This window comes from Anomaloglossus baeobatrachus, chromosome 3, assembly GCF_048569485.1.
Source record: "Anomaloglossus baeobatrachus isolate aAnoBae1 chromosome 3, aAnoBae1.hap1, whole genome shotgun sequence".
In the NCBI taxonomy this organism is placed as follows: domain Eukaryota; kingdom Metazoa; phylum Chordata; class Amphibia; order Anura; family Aromobatidae; genus Anomaloglossus; species Anomaloglossus baeobatrachus.
Window position 1 is genome coordinate 650,163,562 of NC_134355.1, and position 12,981 is coordinate 650,176,542.

Sequence of the window (12,981 nt, forward strand, 5' to 3'; positions counted from 1 at the left end):
CTCCCCACAGGTGGAGCAATGCCCGGGGCACAGTTGGTGCTTGTAAATGTCTATGCAGATGAAATAACTGAGGCAACTTCAGAGGTGCAGTTCAAGTTCTTTTACTCACAGTTCTTGTCAGGGCAGGCAGAACCCTTGGACTGCTGGGACCGCTGTCAGGGACCTCCGTCTTCTGGGTGATTCAGAGTGTGAAATCCGGTACCCTCTCTCTTAGTGTCTCTTTCTCTGCTGTCTTCACTAGCCTTGCCTTAGTTAGATGGACTTGGCTTGGCCTCCATTACAGCCTCCAGGCTGGGGGGTCACCTGTCGGCTGATTACCCCTTTTCTGAAGGTCTGCTCTGGGTTCTGGCCCTGGGAGCTTGCAATTCCCTGGGCCTCGGTTTTTACTGTCTGGAGATTGTCTTTTCACTCCTCCAGTCTCTAGGGACCGTCCCCTGTCGCAGCTAATCACTCCACCGATGTCACTGTGGACCAGGCCACCGCAGCCTGCAGCTACTCGTAGCGCCTCTGGGCCCTCGGCTTCGGTACCCAACAAGGACAGCTCGTGGTACCTACAGGACTACCCGCGGCCCTGCGACCCTTTCTTTCTTTCTTTCCTTTCTCCTCCTTGCCTGCCTCAGCAGGCCTCCTCCTCCCTCCTTTCTCCCGTTCTTCTCCTCCAACTACATGCTGCTTCTCTCACTCCCTGAGGTAAACTGAAACTAACTTGACCTTCCTTTCTCTATCTGCTCTCTGGTGGCTCCTCCCACCTCCCCAGTTGCTAAGCTACCACCCTATGGGAGCAGGGATGGGTCTTACAGCCCCTCTCAGCATGCAGCATGGGAGGGTTGCCTGCCACTTTCCCTGGTCCTGTGTGTCCCCAGCAATGGGTGTAGTGTGGATTTACCAGGGGACCGGAGTTCACTCTCTTCCTCTCCCAGAATGGGGCATCACACCGCTGATGGGGTGCAATGACCTGTGGCGACGGAAGCCTCAGGGGCGCCACATATGCGGCTATTAAGCCGCCGCTGCTGTGTAAGGCCTCCGGGGCGATGAAGTGGCAGCGATGGTGGTACTGCTCCCCACAGGTGGCCCGGACACAGTTGGTGCTTGTGGAAGTCTATGGTGTTGTGTGACTAACACGGTGCAGGGCCGACAAGCAATGAAAGAAACAGGCACAAACAGTAGTCTCTTTACCTTCTCCACTTTTACTCGGCAGAAGTTTAGTCCAGGGAGACCGTCACAGATGGTAAAGATGGTCCGGCCGGCCTGGAAGTGCCTGGGGTGATCTTTGGCCAGTTGAGTATGAGGCCTACTCCCTAATCTTTCTTTGCTGTTTTAGGACACTGCACTTTGGGTGAGCAATTGCCCTCTTGCTGCTGGGACTGGTGGTTCGTCCCTTTTTCTGTGTGGTAGACTGCGCAGGCCCTCTCTGGTGCTTCTCTGCTGGAGTCCACACCGGGCCCTTGGGATGCAGCTGTACCTTCAGATTGCTTCTGGGCCAGGGGGCTTGCAGCTCTCCTGCCCTCCGGATTCAGCTACCAGGGATGGATTTTATGCCCTGGCAACCACAGACTCCGATGTCCGAGTCTCTTCTGTGCCTCTCTGCACCTCTTGCTTCACTGGGCCAAGCTATCCCAGCTCTAGGCCCCAGTTCTACAAGGCAGCACTACTCTCCGTCTGTCCTCTTTCACTCCTGTCTACAGACTAACCACTACTTCCTCCCTCCAGCCAGACTTAAGGAATCCTCCCTGAAATTCCAGGTTCAGAGCTCCCTCTGCTGGCCGGAGGGAGAACTGCGTTGGGTGTTGAACTTACTGGCCAATAGATCTCCCAATTACCTCCAGGCTCAGCATTAACCCTTTGGGAGGGCAATGCTGTTGTGGCGACCAGGTCCTGGGGCGCCACACTCCCCCTTAGTTAAATTCAGTACTCCCGGACTGTAGAAACAAACATAACATGTTAGAACATTTCATCCCATTATGGGAGGCGCATTACTTGAACATTACAAACTTAAACATTACTATAAGAGTCCACTGTGGCTCCCTGCCGGGTGTCCATTACACTGCTCCATGGGGGACCCGCCGCGATCAAACCCCCAACGTAGGCTCTGGGCGTGCGTCAGAGCATTGATGACCCCACTCTATGCACGCCGGACGGGTTTTTCTTCAGGGGTGTTGAGCACACTGGTGCTAACTATGAACAATTTAGGTGTTGGCCACCCATAGTCCAGTGGCCCAATTGTCCATTTACTTAATCACCTAAGACAAAAGCATTTTATACACAACATGACAGACATTTCACATAACTATTTACATTCTGTTAGATATTTTACTTTCTATGTTCTATACCTTGGAGGGGGCTGTCCCCGAGTGCTACGTTGGGACCGGCGTAGCTCTGGGGTTTGTCCCTGACTACTTAGAGTGTCTGCCCCCCCCGTGTGATTGGTAGGCCTAACCCTGACAGGGATACATGTCGGTTGCCTATGGGATCTCAGATTCGCCAAGGGTACGGCAGGTTCACCACTGGCAGGGGGTTGAACCTCCTGTTCCACTGCTGGCGTGTCACCTCGTGTTGGAGCGGCCGGTTCTTTGGGTGGATCTGGAACCCCTTCTGTTTCTGGCTCGACCAACTGCGGGAACGTCAAGACTGGTACCACTATGGCATTGTTTATTCGGGTCCAAGTTTTGGGGAATTTTCCAAGGATTGTTTGGGTCATCTCTTCCTCTTTTTCTTGACTTTGGGGACTTTCTTGTACTTCTTCTACTTCTTTTTGGGTTCTGCACCGTTCAGGGCACGCTTTCAGGCGGTCTCGAGAAATTGCTTGATAGGTCTTGCCTTCATCCTTGCTTATGAGGCATACCTTACTATTGTCAAAGTTGGAGGGGATAATGGTGTAGGGCTCGTTTTCCCACTGATCATCCAATTTATGCGTCCTCCGCTTCTTCTTGAGGACTTGTTCTCCAGGTGCTAAGGGAGTTGCTGGGGCTGTTTGATTGTAATGCTGCTCTTGTCTCGTTCTTGCTTGAGACAGGCTCCTCTCTACGCATTCCTGGACCTTACGGTACCGCTGCTGCCGCTCTGTATCCCAATCCTCTATTTCCTGAACCGCCTCAGGTGACACAGTCCCCATCTCAAAGTCTACGGGTAACTTGCCAGGTCTGGCTCGCATCAGGTAAGCAGGGCTGCAGTTGGTCGAATTCACCGGGATATGGTTGTACAAGTCTACCAGATCTGGTAACTTTTCTGGCCATTGGTTTCTTTCTTCCAAAGGTAGAGTCTTGAGCATGTCCATAACCACATGGTTCATCTTCTCGCACAATCCATTGGTTTGGGGGTGGTACGGTGTGGTTCTGATTTTCTTACAACCGTACATGTTACAGAACTCTTGGAACACTTCTGCCTCGAATGCAGGACCCTGATCAGTCAGTACCCTTTCAGGGTAACCGTGAGGTCGACAAAAGTAGGCCTGAAATGCTCTCACTGCTGTTCGGGCTGTCTGGTCCTTCACGGGCACTACTACCAGGAAACGAGAGTAATGGTCCACAATGGTGAGGGCGTACACATAACCTGACCGGCTTGGTGTTAACTTCACGTGGTCCAGAGCCACCAACTCCAGGGGCTGCTTCGTGACAATTGGTTGTAGGGGAGACCTCTGGCTAGCATCATCTTTCCGCCTCAGGTTACACGGACCACAGTCTCGGCACCACTTCTCGACTGTCTTTCTCATGTGCACCCAGTAGAACCGATCACGGAGTAGGGTCTCCAACTTCTTCCACCCGAAGTGTCCTGCATTATCATGATAAGCTGCTAGGACCATTGGAGCATCCCTCTGCGGAACCACTATCTGCCAGACGAGTTCATTCGTTCGCCAGTTGACATATCTCTTACAGAGCTTGCCTTGATAGGTGAACAGTCGTCCCCTCTCCTTCCACAACTGCTGGGCTTCTTCTGGAGCATCTGGGCCAAGATGAGTCTCAGCTTGTGCTAGCTTTTCTTTGACCAATCGCACGGCCGGGTCACCGTTCTGTGTCTCTTCCCAATTATGGTGGAGTAATGGGTTGACCGAGACTTCGTGCTGGCTCGAGCGCTTCACTCCTACAGCATGCTCACACTGGGAAACACCTTGGTGATGGAAAGCCGGTAACTATCTCTTCGAGTTCATCCAGGTCTTCTCCAGACTCGGGTAAGTGAGGCATTCTGGACAGCGCATCAGCATTGTTATTCTTCTTGCCAGCCCGATACTTGATGGTAAAGTCAAAGTTAGACAGCCGGGCCATCCATCGATGTTCCAACGCACCTAACTTGGCTGTTGCCAGGTGTGTCAACGGATTGTTGTCCGTGAAGATGGTGAACTTGGCCGATGCCAGATAGTGCTTGAAGCGTTCAGTCACTGCCCAAACAATAGCGAGGAACTCCAGCTTGAAGGAACTGTAGTTTTCTGGATTCCTTTCTGTGGGCCGTAGCTTCCTACTGGCGTACGCTATCACCCTCTCTCTGCCTCCCTGCACCTGGGACAGAACTGCTCCCAGTCCCACGTTGCTGGCGTCTGTATACAGTACAAACGGCTGGCTGTAGTCAGGGTAGGCCAGAATCTCTTCTCCCGTGAGAGCCCCTTTCAGCCGGACAAAGGATGTTTCTAGTTGGCTGCTCCATTCAAATGGAGGGCTCTGCTTCTTAGCCTGCTTTGGCTGGCCCACCAGGAGATCTTGAAGGGGCGCTGCTATCTTGGTGAAACCATCAATGAACCTTCGGTAGTAGCCCCCCAGCCCAAGGAACTGCCGCACCTCCTTTACCGTGGTGGGTCTTGGCCAGTCCTTGATTACGGTGACTTTCTCCGGATTAGGTGCCACACCTTCCGCGCTGACCACATGACCCAGGTACTGTACCTTTGGCTTCAAGAGGTGACATTTGGACGGCTTTATCTTCAGGCCATATTTCGACAAGGACTCAAACACTTCTGCTAAGTGCCTCAGGTGGTCTTCATAAGTCTTGGAGTAGACTATGACGTCATCCAGGTACAACAGCACGGTTTCAAAGTTGTGGTGGCCCAAGCAGCACTCCATCAGCCTTTGGAATGTCCCTGGAGCGTTGCAGAGCCCGAATGGCATACAGTTGAACTCACAGAGGCCCATTGGTGTCGTGAATGCAGTCTTCTCCTTGTCCGCCTCTGCCACGGGAACCTGCCAATACCCACTGGTGAGATCCAAGGTGGAGAAATAGTTAGCTGACTTTAAGGCTGTTAGTGACTCCTCTATCCTGGGCAGTGGATAAATATCTTTATGTGTAATGCGGTTAATTTGCCTGTAATCTACACACATTCTCATTGTACCATCTTTTTTCTTTACGAGCACTAGTGGAGCTGCCCAGGGGCTACAACTATCTCTGATAACCCCAGCCTCCTTCATTTCCCGCAACATTTCTTTGGCACGCTGATACTGTGCGGGGGGTACAGGGCGGTATCTCTCTTTAATGGGATGATGATCACCCGTGGGGATTTGATGTTTAACCCCTTTCACCTGCCCAAAATCTAGGGGGTGTTTGCTGAAGACCCGCTCGTACTCCTGTACCACCCGGTAAACCCCATGCTTTTGGTGTGAGGGGGTGGAGTCGGTGCCCACATGTAATTTTTGGCACCAGTCTTCCAGCTGCCCCTTGGAGCCATTGTCTTCCGCCTGTTCGGATGGGATCAAGGGTTCCACTGCTTTGATGGTATTGTTGCTGACAGTGTACAGTTTTGCTAGAGTGGCGTACCGGGGCAATTTGGCCTCCTCCTCCCCACAATTCAGGACACGGACGGGCACTCTCCCCTTGCGGACGTCTGCTACCCCTCTGGCTACCAGGACTCCAGGCCTACTGTCTGAATACACCGGTTCTACCAAGGCATGGTAATCCTGACCCTTGAGGCCTATTGCTGCCCGACACCATATCAACATTTCACTTCTTGGGGGTATTGCAATGGGGAGGGGGTCACTTACCCTCACACTGCCAATTTCTCCTCCGGCCAGCTCTACCTGCTGCCTCCTCATCAGGGCTCTGATCTCCCTCTGTAGGGCACGCTGCTGCCCGGAGCTGGCGGTTTCAGACGCCTGTTGCAACAAAATTATCACTTCGGCAATACAATTTTCTATCACATTTGTACCAATGGTTAGCAGTGGGTCAGATTCTTTGCGATCAATATCTACAATTATCATCCCCTGACATGGCAATTCTACCCGCCCCACTTTAATGGTTACTTCTTTGTACCCAATTTGAGGTAAGGGCTGACCATTACTGGCCACAATTGTTAAATCATCATCTGGGCCATGGTCAATGTCTGAATCAGCCCAATATCTTTTGTACAGTTTGTAGGGGATGGTTGTTACCTGGGACCCCGTATCCAGGAGGGCATTCAAAAGGGATCCCATCCAGCACAATAGGAAGGACCGGTCGTCCTCCCACATACTTGCTGCGGCTGGGGTTTGAGCCGGGCTTCCTTACACCTGGGGGTTGGCTCCTGGCCCCAGGCTCGGCCCATTTAAAGGACAGCGTCGTGCAATGTGGCCCGCCTGGCTGCAGCGGCGGCAGATCGGTTGTCCTGTTGAATCATACCGGTCTGTGTCTTTTCCTCGGGTCGGCGGAATCCTCCTCTGTCGCATCCATGGGACGTCATCTGGGCTGGAGGCCAACTCGATTCCTGCAGGTGATGGGGTCACTTGTAGAGACTGCACGGTCTTGGCAAGGGCAGCTACAGTCCTGGTCAGCTCCTGGACCTGCTGTCTGAGCTCTGCAGTGGGATCCTTATCCAGGGACTGCGCCTCAGCCCCTGCAGCAGCTCGTGTTGCAGGCACCACCCCGGGGTACGTGATAGCAAGAGGCTGGAGGGGTACCGGGTCATTCGGTGTAGATTCTCTCAGTACCCAGATGGCCTGGTCCTTAAACTTTGCAAAGTCCAGAGCAGGGTTCTGCAGGACCATGATACGCAGCTGGGTCCTGTGGGCATCTGACCGGAGCCCCTCTATGAACTGCTCAGTTAGGAGTTTGTGTTCTTCATGTACACTCTCTGGGTCCACCTGTTTAACTGCTTTCAGGGCCTCCTGCAAGTTTAAGGCATAGTCCCTTATGCTGTCTGTGGCCCGCTGCTTGCACCCAAAGAATCTCATCTTTATCTCTGCTGCGGTGCGGGTGTCAAAAGTACTCTTTAGCTTGGCCAATATCTGGGTTACTGTCCCTTTATCTGTATCAGGCCAGGACTTCACTTCACGCTGGGCTGCGCCGGCTAGCTGTCCCATTAATATGCCCACCTTCTGGCTCTCAGTCAGAGGATACACCCGGAACAAGCTGCGCAGGCTTTCTCTGAAGTCGCTCAAGGTATGGGACTCCCCGGAGTACTGCGGCAGCCATTCTGCTCCCGGGATGTACGGCATTGTGATCGGCATTACCGGCGCTACAGCGGGGGCTGGGGCGACGGCGACTGGGATTGCTTCGGCCGGTGCTGCGGCGCCTCGGGCGATGGCAGCCACCTGCTCTCCCTCTGAGTCGGACATCTTCCTCCCCCTTAGTGAACCTTACCAGGCTCCGTTCACTTTTCAAATTAACTTCTGGGTCGCGCGGGGTTAACGGCGCTCTGCTCTGATGGCGCGCTCCCTTTGCGCTCTTTGTCAGGCACGCCCCCCTTCTTCCTGCGCTCGGCGAGGCTAATGGCGGCGGCAGTTTGCAGACAGTACACAGTCTTTTAAGCACAATTCCTGCAGGCGCACAGTACCCGGTGTGACCCGGCACGAAATCCTGTTCGTGACGCCAAATTTGACTCGCCCACCCCAGGGCTATGGGACACCCGGTGCTGGGCCGGACTAGTCCGGTGGTAGTCAGTGGTGGCTGGGCCCGGCTCCGTGGCCCTGGTGGGTGTCAGTAGAATATGTGGCTGATGACTTTAAGTTTGTGTTCGTGACGCCACCTGTGGTATGCGGCTATTAAGCCGCCGCTGCTGTGTAAGGCCTCCGGGGCGATGAAGTGGCAGCGATGGTGGTACTGCTCCCCACAGGTGGAGCGGTGCCCCGGGACACAGTTGGTGCTTGTGGAAGTCTATGGTGTTGTGTGACTAACACGGTGCAGGGCCGACAAGCAATGAAAGAAACAGGCACAAACAGTAGTCTCTTTACCTTCTCCACTTTTACTCGGCAGAAGTTTAGTCCAGGGAGACCGTCACAGATGGTAAAGATGGTCCGGCCGGCCTGGAAGTGCCTGGGGTGATCTTTGGCCAGTTGAGTATGAGGCCTACTCCCTAATCTTTCTTTGCTGTTTTAGGACACTGCACTTTGGGTGAGCAATTGCCCTCTTGCTGCTGGGACTGGTGGTTCGTCCCTTTTTCTGTGTGGTAGACTGCGCAGGCCCTCTCTTGTGCTTCTCTGCTGGAGTCCACACCGGGCCCTTGGGATGCAGCTGTACCTTCAGATTGCTTCTGGGCCAGGGGGCTTGCAGCTCTCCTGCCCTCCGGATTCAGCTACCAGGGATGGATTTTATGCCCTGGCAACCACAGACTCCGATGCCCGAGTCTCTTCTGTGCCTCTCTGCACCTCTTGCTTCACTGGGCCAAGCTATCCCAGCTCTAGGCCCCAGTTCTACAAGGCAGCACTACTCTCCGTCTGTCCTCTTTCACTCCTGTCTACAGACTAACCACTACTTCCTCCCTCCAGCCAGACTTAAGGAATCCTCCCTGAAATTCCAGGTTCAGAGCTCCCTCTGCTGGCCGGAGGGAGAACTGCGTTGGGTGTTGAACTTACTTGCCAATAGATCTCCCAATTACCTCCAGGCTCAGCATTAACCCTTTGGGAGGGCAATGCTGTTGTGGCGACCAGGTCCTGGGGCGCCACAGATCCCCAATCAAATATTCTAACTATTCTTTCTCTGAAAAGCCAGAGTGTTTCAGAGAAAAATATACCAGACTACAATCATTCATCCACGGTCAGATTCATGCTGCCTTTGGTTTGGGCAGCACGAATCAGCGAACATGTTTCTGTTAACATGCAAGCCATAATAACGACCAAGTATCTTCATCTTTTTCTTCATCAGCGACATAACTTCCTTATATTTATACGTTCATAGGCTGAGTTAACTCAAGCATATAAAAAAAGGTCCAATTTTCATCCAGAAAAAAGGTGATTTCATCCGTATGGTGGTCAATATGTAACCCGTTAGCAATCCATGTGGCACCCTTCTTTATTCTTTTAAATGTTATCAAATGGTGAGGTTAAAGATTCTTTTTAATGTGACTCCCCATGCAGCGGTGGATTCCGCGCCCGCAGTCCATGCCACATCACTCCTCACATTTGTGCTACTGAGGAAGGTCCAATTTGGACCGAAAACGTTCTTCAAGCACAATAAATACACTTTTTCATCACACTTTGGGAGTGCCTTGTTACTTCTTGTTGTATGGCTTTGGAACCTGAAGTGCACCCCAACATCTTTTGAAAATATATACGAAGGAAGTGCCGTTTTCTTCTTCATATGTAAAGCATAAGACAACATCAAATCACTTTGATGTTGTCTTATGCTTTACGGTCCTGAGGAAGGGAGCTGAGTCTCCAGAAACGCGTAGACCTGTGCAAAATAAAGATACATTAATCTGACTTCTCTCATCGGTGATCATTGGCGCGGTGTTTGAAAGCCCCTCTCTACCTCTCTCTGTTATCTAATTTTTGTTCAGGGACAGCACGCAAAACGAAAATATGGTTGTGTGAACTTACACATATGGTAAGAAGGGTGATGTATTCTGGGGGGGAAAAGTAATTTTGTAAATTTTTTTAATGCTGTATCCCAAAAGCCATAATATTTATATCTTTCTGTCGAAACAGCACAAATTAAAAAAACAAAACAAAAAAAAAACAAAACATGGTGGCGTTGACAATGACAACAAATTTCATACATGGGAAATGCTAATTGATTGTATCACGTTGGACCTGAGCTGTAAATTTGTGTTTTTTGCCATTTAAGGAGATCATTTTTTTTCTCTCTTATAGTGCCAATCTGAAATGCAGGAGAAGATTAGGACAGTCCGATTGATCTGGAAGAAGAATGACCATATCCATTTTATTTTTTTATTTTTAAATCACTATTTTTTAATTTTATGTAATTATCATGAATAATTTCTAAATGACAATGTAATGTTATTAATGATCTTTAGTAATGGTGCCGTTTTTATTATTATTGAATACTACATAATACTTTCAACGGAATGATGTATTTTAGAATGTAATGTTATCATCCTTAGTATCTGTTATGTCAATTCATTAAAGGTACTGGCTATTTACCAAAATACATGGGATTAAGTGGTTGCTTTGTTTAGGACCAGTAATATCTCCCATCCAGATATACAGTGGGTACGGAAAGTATTAAGGCCCCTTTAAATTTTTCACTCTTTGTTTCATTGCAGCAATTTCGTAAATTTAAAAAAGTTATTTTTTTTCCGCATTAATGTGCACTCTGCACCCCATCCCCATCTTGACAGAAAATAAAACAGAATTGTAGAAATTTTTGCAAATTTTTAAAAAAAGAAAAATTGAAATATCACATGGTCATATGTATTCAGACCCTTTTCTCAGACACTCATATTTAAGTCACCTGCTGTCCATTTCCTTGTGATCCTCATTGAGATGGTTCTACTCCTTCATTGGAGTCCAGCTGTGTTTAATTAAATTAATAGGACTTGATTTGGAAAGGTGCACACCAGTCTATATAAGACCTCACCGCTCACAGTGCATATCAGACCAAATGAGAATCACGAGGTCAATGGAACTGCTTAAGGAGCTCACAGACAGAATTGTGGCAAGGCATAGATCTGGCCAAGGTTACAAAAGGATTTCTGCAGTACTCAAAGTCCCTAAGAGCACAGTGGCCTCCATAATCCTTAAATGGAAAAAGTTTAGGATCATCAGAACTCTCCCTAGACCTTGCCGTCCAGTCAAACTGAGCAATCGTGGGAGAAGAGCCTTTGTGAGAGAGGTAAAGAAGAACCCAGAGATGCAGTAGGGAGATGGGAGAAAGTTCCACAAAGTCAACTATCAGTGCAGCCCTCCACAAGTTGGGTATTTATTGCAGAGTAGCCCGATGGAAGCCTCTCTTCAGTGCAAGACATATGAAAGCCAGCATAGAGTTTGCAAAAAAAAAAAAACACTTGAAGGACTCCCAGACTGTGAGAAATCAGATTCTCTGGTCTGATGAGACGAAGATAGAACTTTTTGATGATAATTCTAAGCAGTATGTGTGGGGAAAACCAGGCACTGCTGCTCACCTGCCCAATATAATCCCAACAGTGAAACATGGTGGTGGCAGCATCAAGCTATGGGGGTGTTTTTCAGCTGCAGGGACAAGACAACTGGTTGCAATTCAAGGAAAGATGAATGTGGCCAAGTAAAAAGATATCCCGGAAGAAAACCTCTTCCAGAGTGCTCTGGACCTCAGACTTGGCCGAAGGTTCACCTTCCAACAAGACAATGACCTTAAGCACATAGCTAAAATAACAAAGGAGTGGCTTCAGAACAACTCTGTGACCATTTTTGACTGGCCCAGCCAGAGCCCTGACCTAAACCCAATTGAGCATCTCTGGAGAGACCTGAAAATGGCTATGTAAAATGGTGGTCGATTTCCTACCCCTGAACACACTAAATGTGTTCTTAAATATTTACATATGTGGTAAGATATAAAGTAATGTTATGTAGAAATGTTACTATGTAGAGGTGAGGCAGTATTGAAGATGTAATGTATGTATTGGTATAAGGTTTAATGCTATGTAGTATATAATGTAGGAGACTTAAAAAAGTATTATAGGTCTGCAGCTGAAAGGTTAAATCTGCCCCGCAATGGATAGTTGACAGTTGGGATCTTGGGATTAGCCTATAGGGGAGAAGCTAGTGCTTAGGGAGAGAAATGGTTTCTGTGGGAACGTCAGTTAGAGCCCAGCCTGTGACAGAAACAGACTTCAGGTCTGAGGAGCAGCAGAGCCGCATGATATAGGTGAACTGTAATAGGAGAGGAGACCAAGAGCCATGAAAGTGAGATTCTGAGCAGAGAAAAGAGCCATCTACAATACAGAGTGACTGGAGTCAAGTCTGAATCCACTGAGTAAGTGAGTGACAGACAGACTGATCCCTAAGGAAGATTCTCAGCAGTGCGGCCCTTAATGGCTTATAGCTCAAGAAGGGACAGGCCTAGAAGAAATAGTACGCGCGTCGACTAGAGAGTCTTGGGTGGCAGATCCAGAAGCATCAGGAAGCGATTAGCCTACTCCAGCCATATTGGCACAATCTCCATGGGAGAGGAATATGATGTGAAGCCACAGAGAGGACGGAGTGACTCTGGAGGACTGTGATGTCAGGTGGAGCTCGGTGGTGGTGAATTGCTCAGGCTTATGTGGAATGTTTTAGGGACATATGAGAATGAACATTCTGCAGGAATATGTCTGGAGTTACTCTTTAATGCATATGACATGTCCATGAAGCAATGTGCCCACTTTATTGTGCATAGTGTTATCATCAGCCGTCTGTTCAGTAAAGACTTTGTGTTTATAAAAAAGTTGTGGTTTCCTCTCTGGAACTGTGTACCATCTGGTCCTGGCCAGCCAAAGCCATCGGCAACATGCGGCCTTCAAAGGTGTATCACCACTGTAGTGCACCACACACCCAGCCAGGACCCACATTTTCATGTAGCGTGTTAGATAATTACCTCGCCCACGGCTACCACCCCGCAACACGTTAGAGCTGTCCATCAACGTTCACCATCCAACTTGACGGAACTGGAGAGGATCTGCAAGGAAGAATGGCAGAGGATCCCCAAATCCAGGTGTGAAAAGGTTGTTGCATCATTCCCAAGAAGACTCATGGCTGTATTAGCTCAAAAGGGGGCTTCTACTCAATATTGATTAAAGGGTCTGAATACTTATGACCATGTGACATTTCAGGTTGTTTTTTTTTTTAAAAATTTGCAAAAATTTCTACATTTCTGTTTTTTTCTGTCAAGATGGGGATG

The 12,981-nt window shown here is 49.5% G+C and overlaps 1 protein-coding gene across 1 annotated transcript in view; it reads left to right on the forward strand.

Annotated features, from left to right (window-relative positions):
• LOC142297355 (astacin-like metalloendopeptidase) overlaps positions 1–10,119 on the forward strand; it is a 46,494-nt gene extending 36,375 nt beyond the window's left edge. Inside the window, exon 13 of the mRNA XM_075341586.1 lies at positions 9,978–10,119. Within this exon, the coding sequence (XP_075197701.1) occupies positions 9,978–9,988 (11 nt within the window). The 3' untranslated portion in view covers positions 9,989–10,119. The remainder of the gene's footprint in view (positions 1–9,977) is intronic.
• The last annotated feature ends 2,862 nt before the right edge of the window (positions 10,120–12,981 follow it).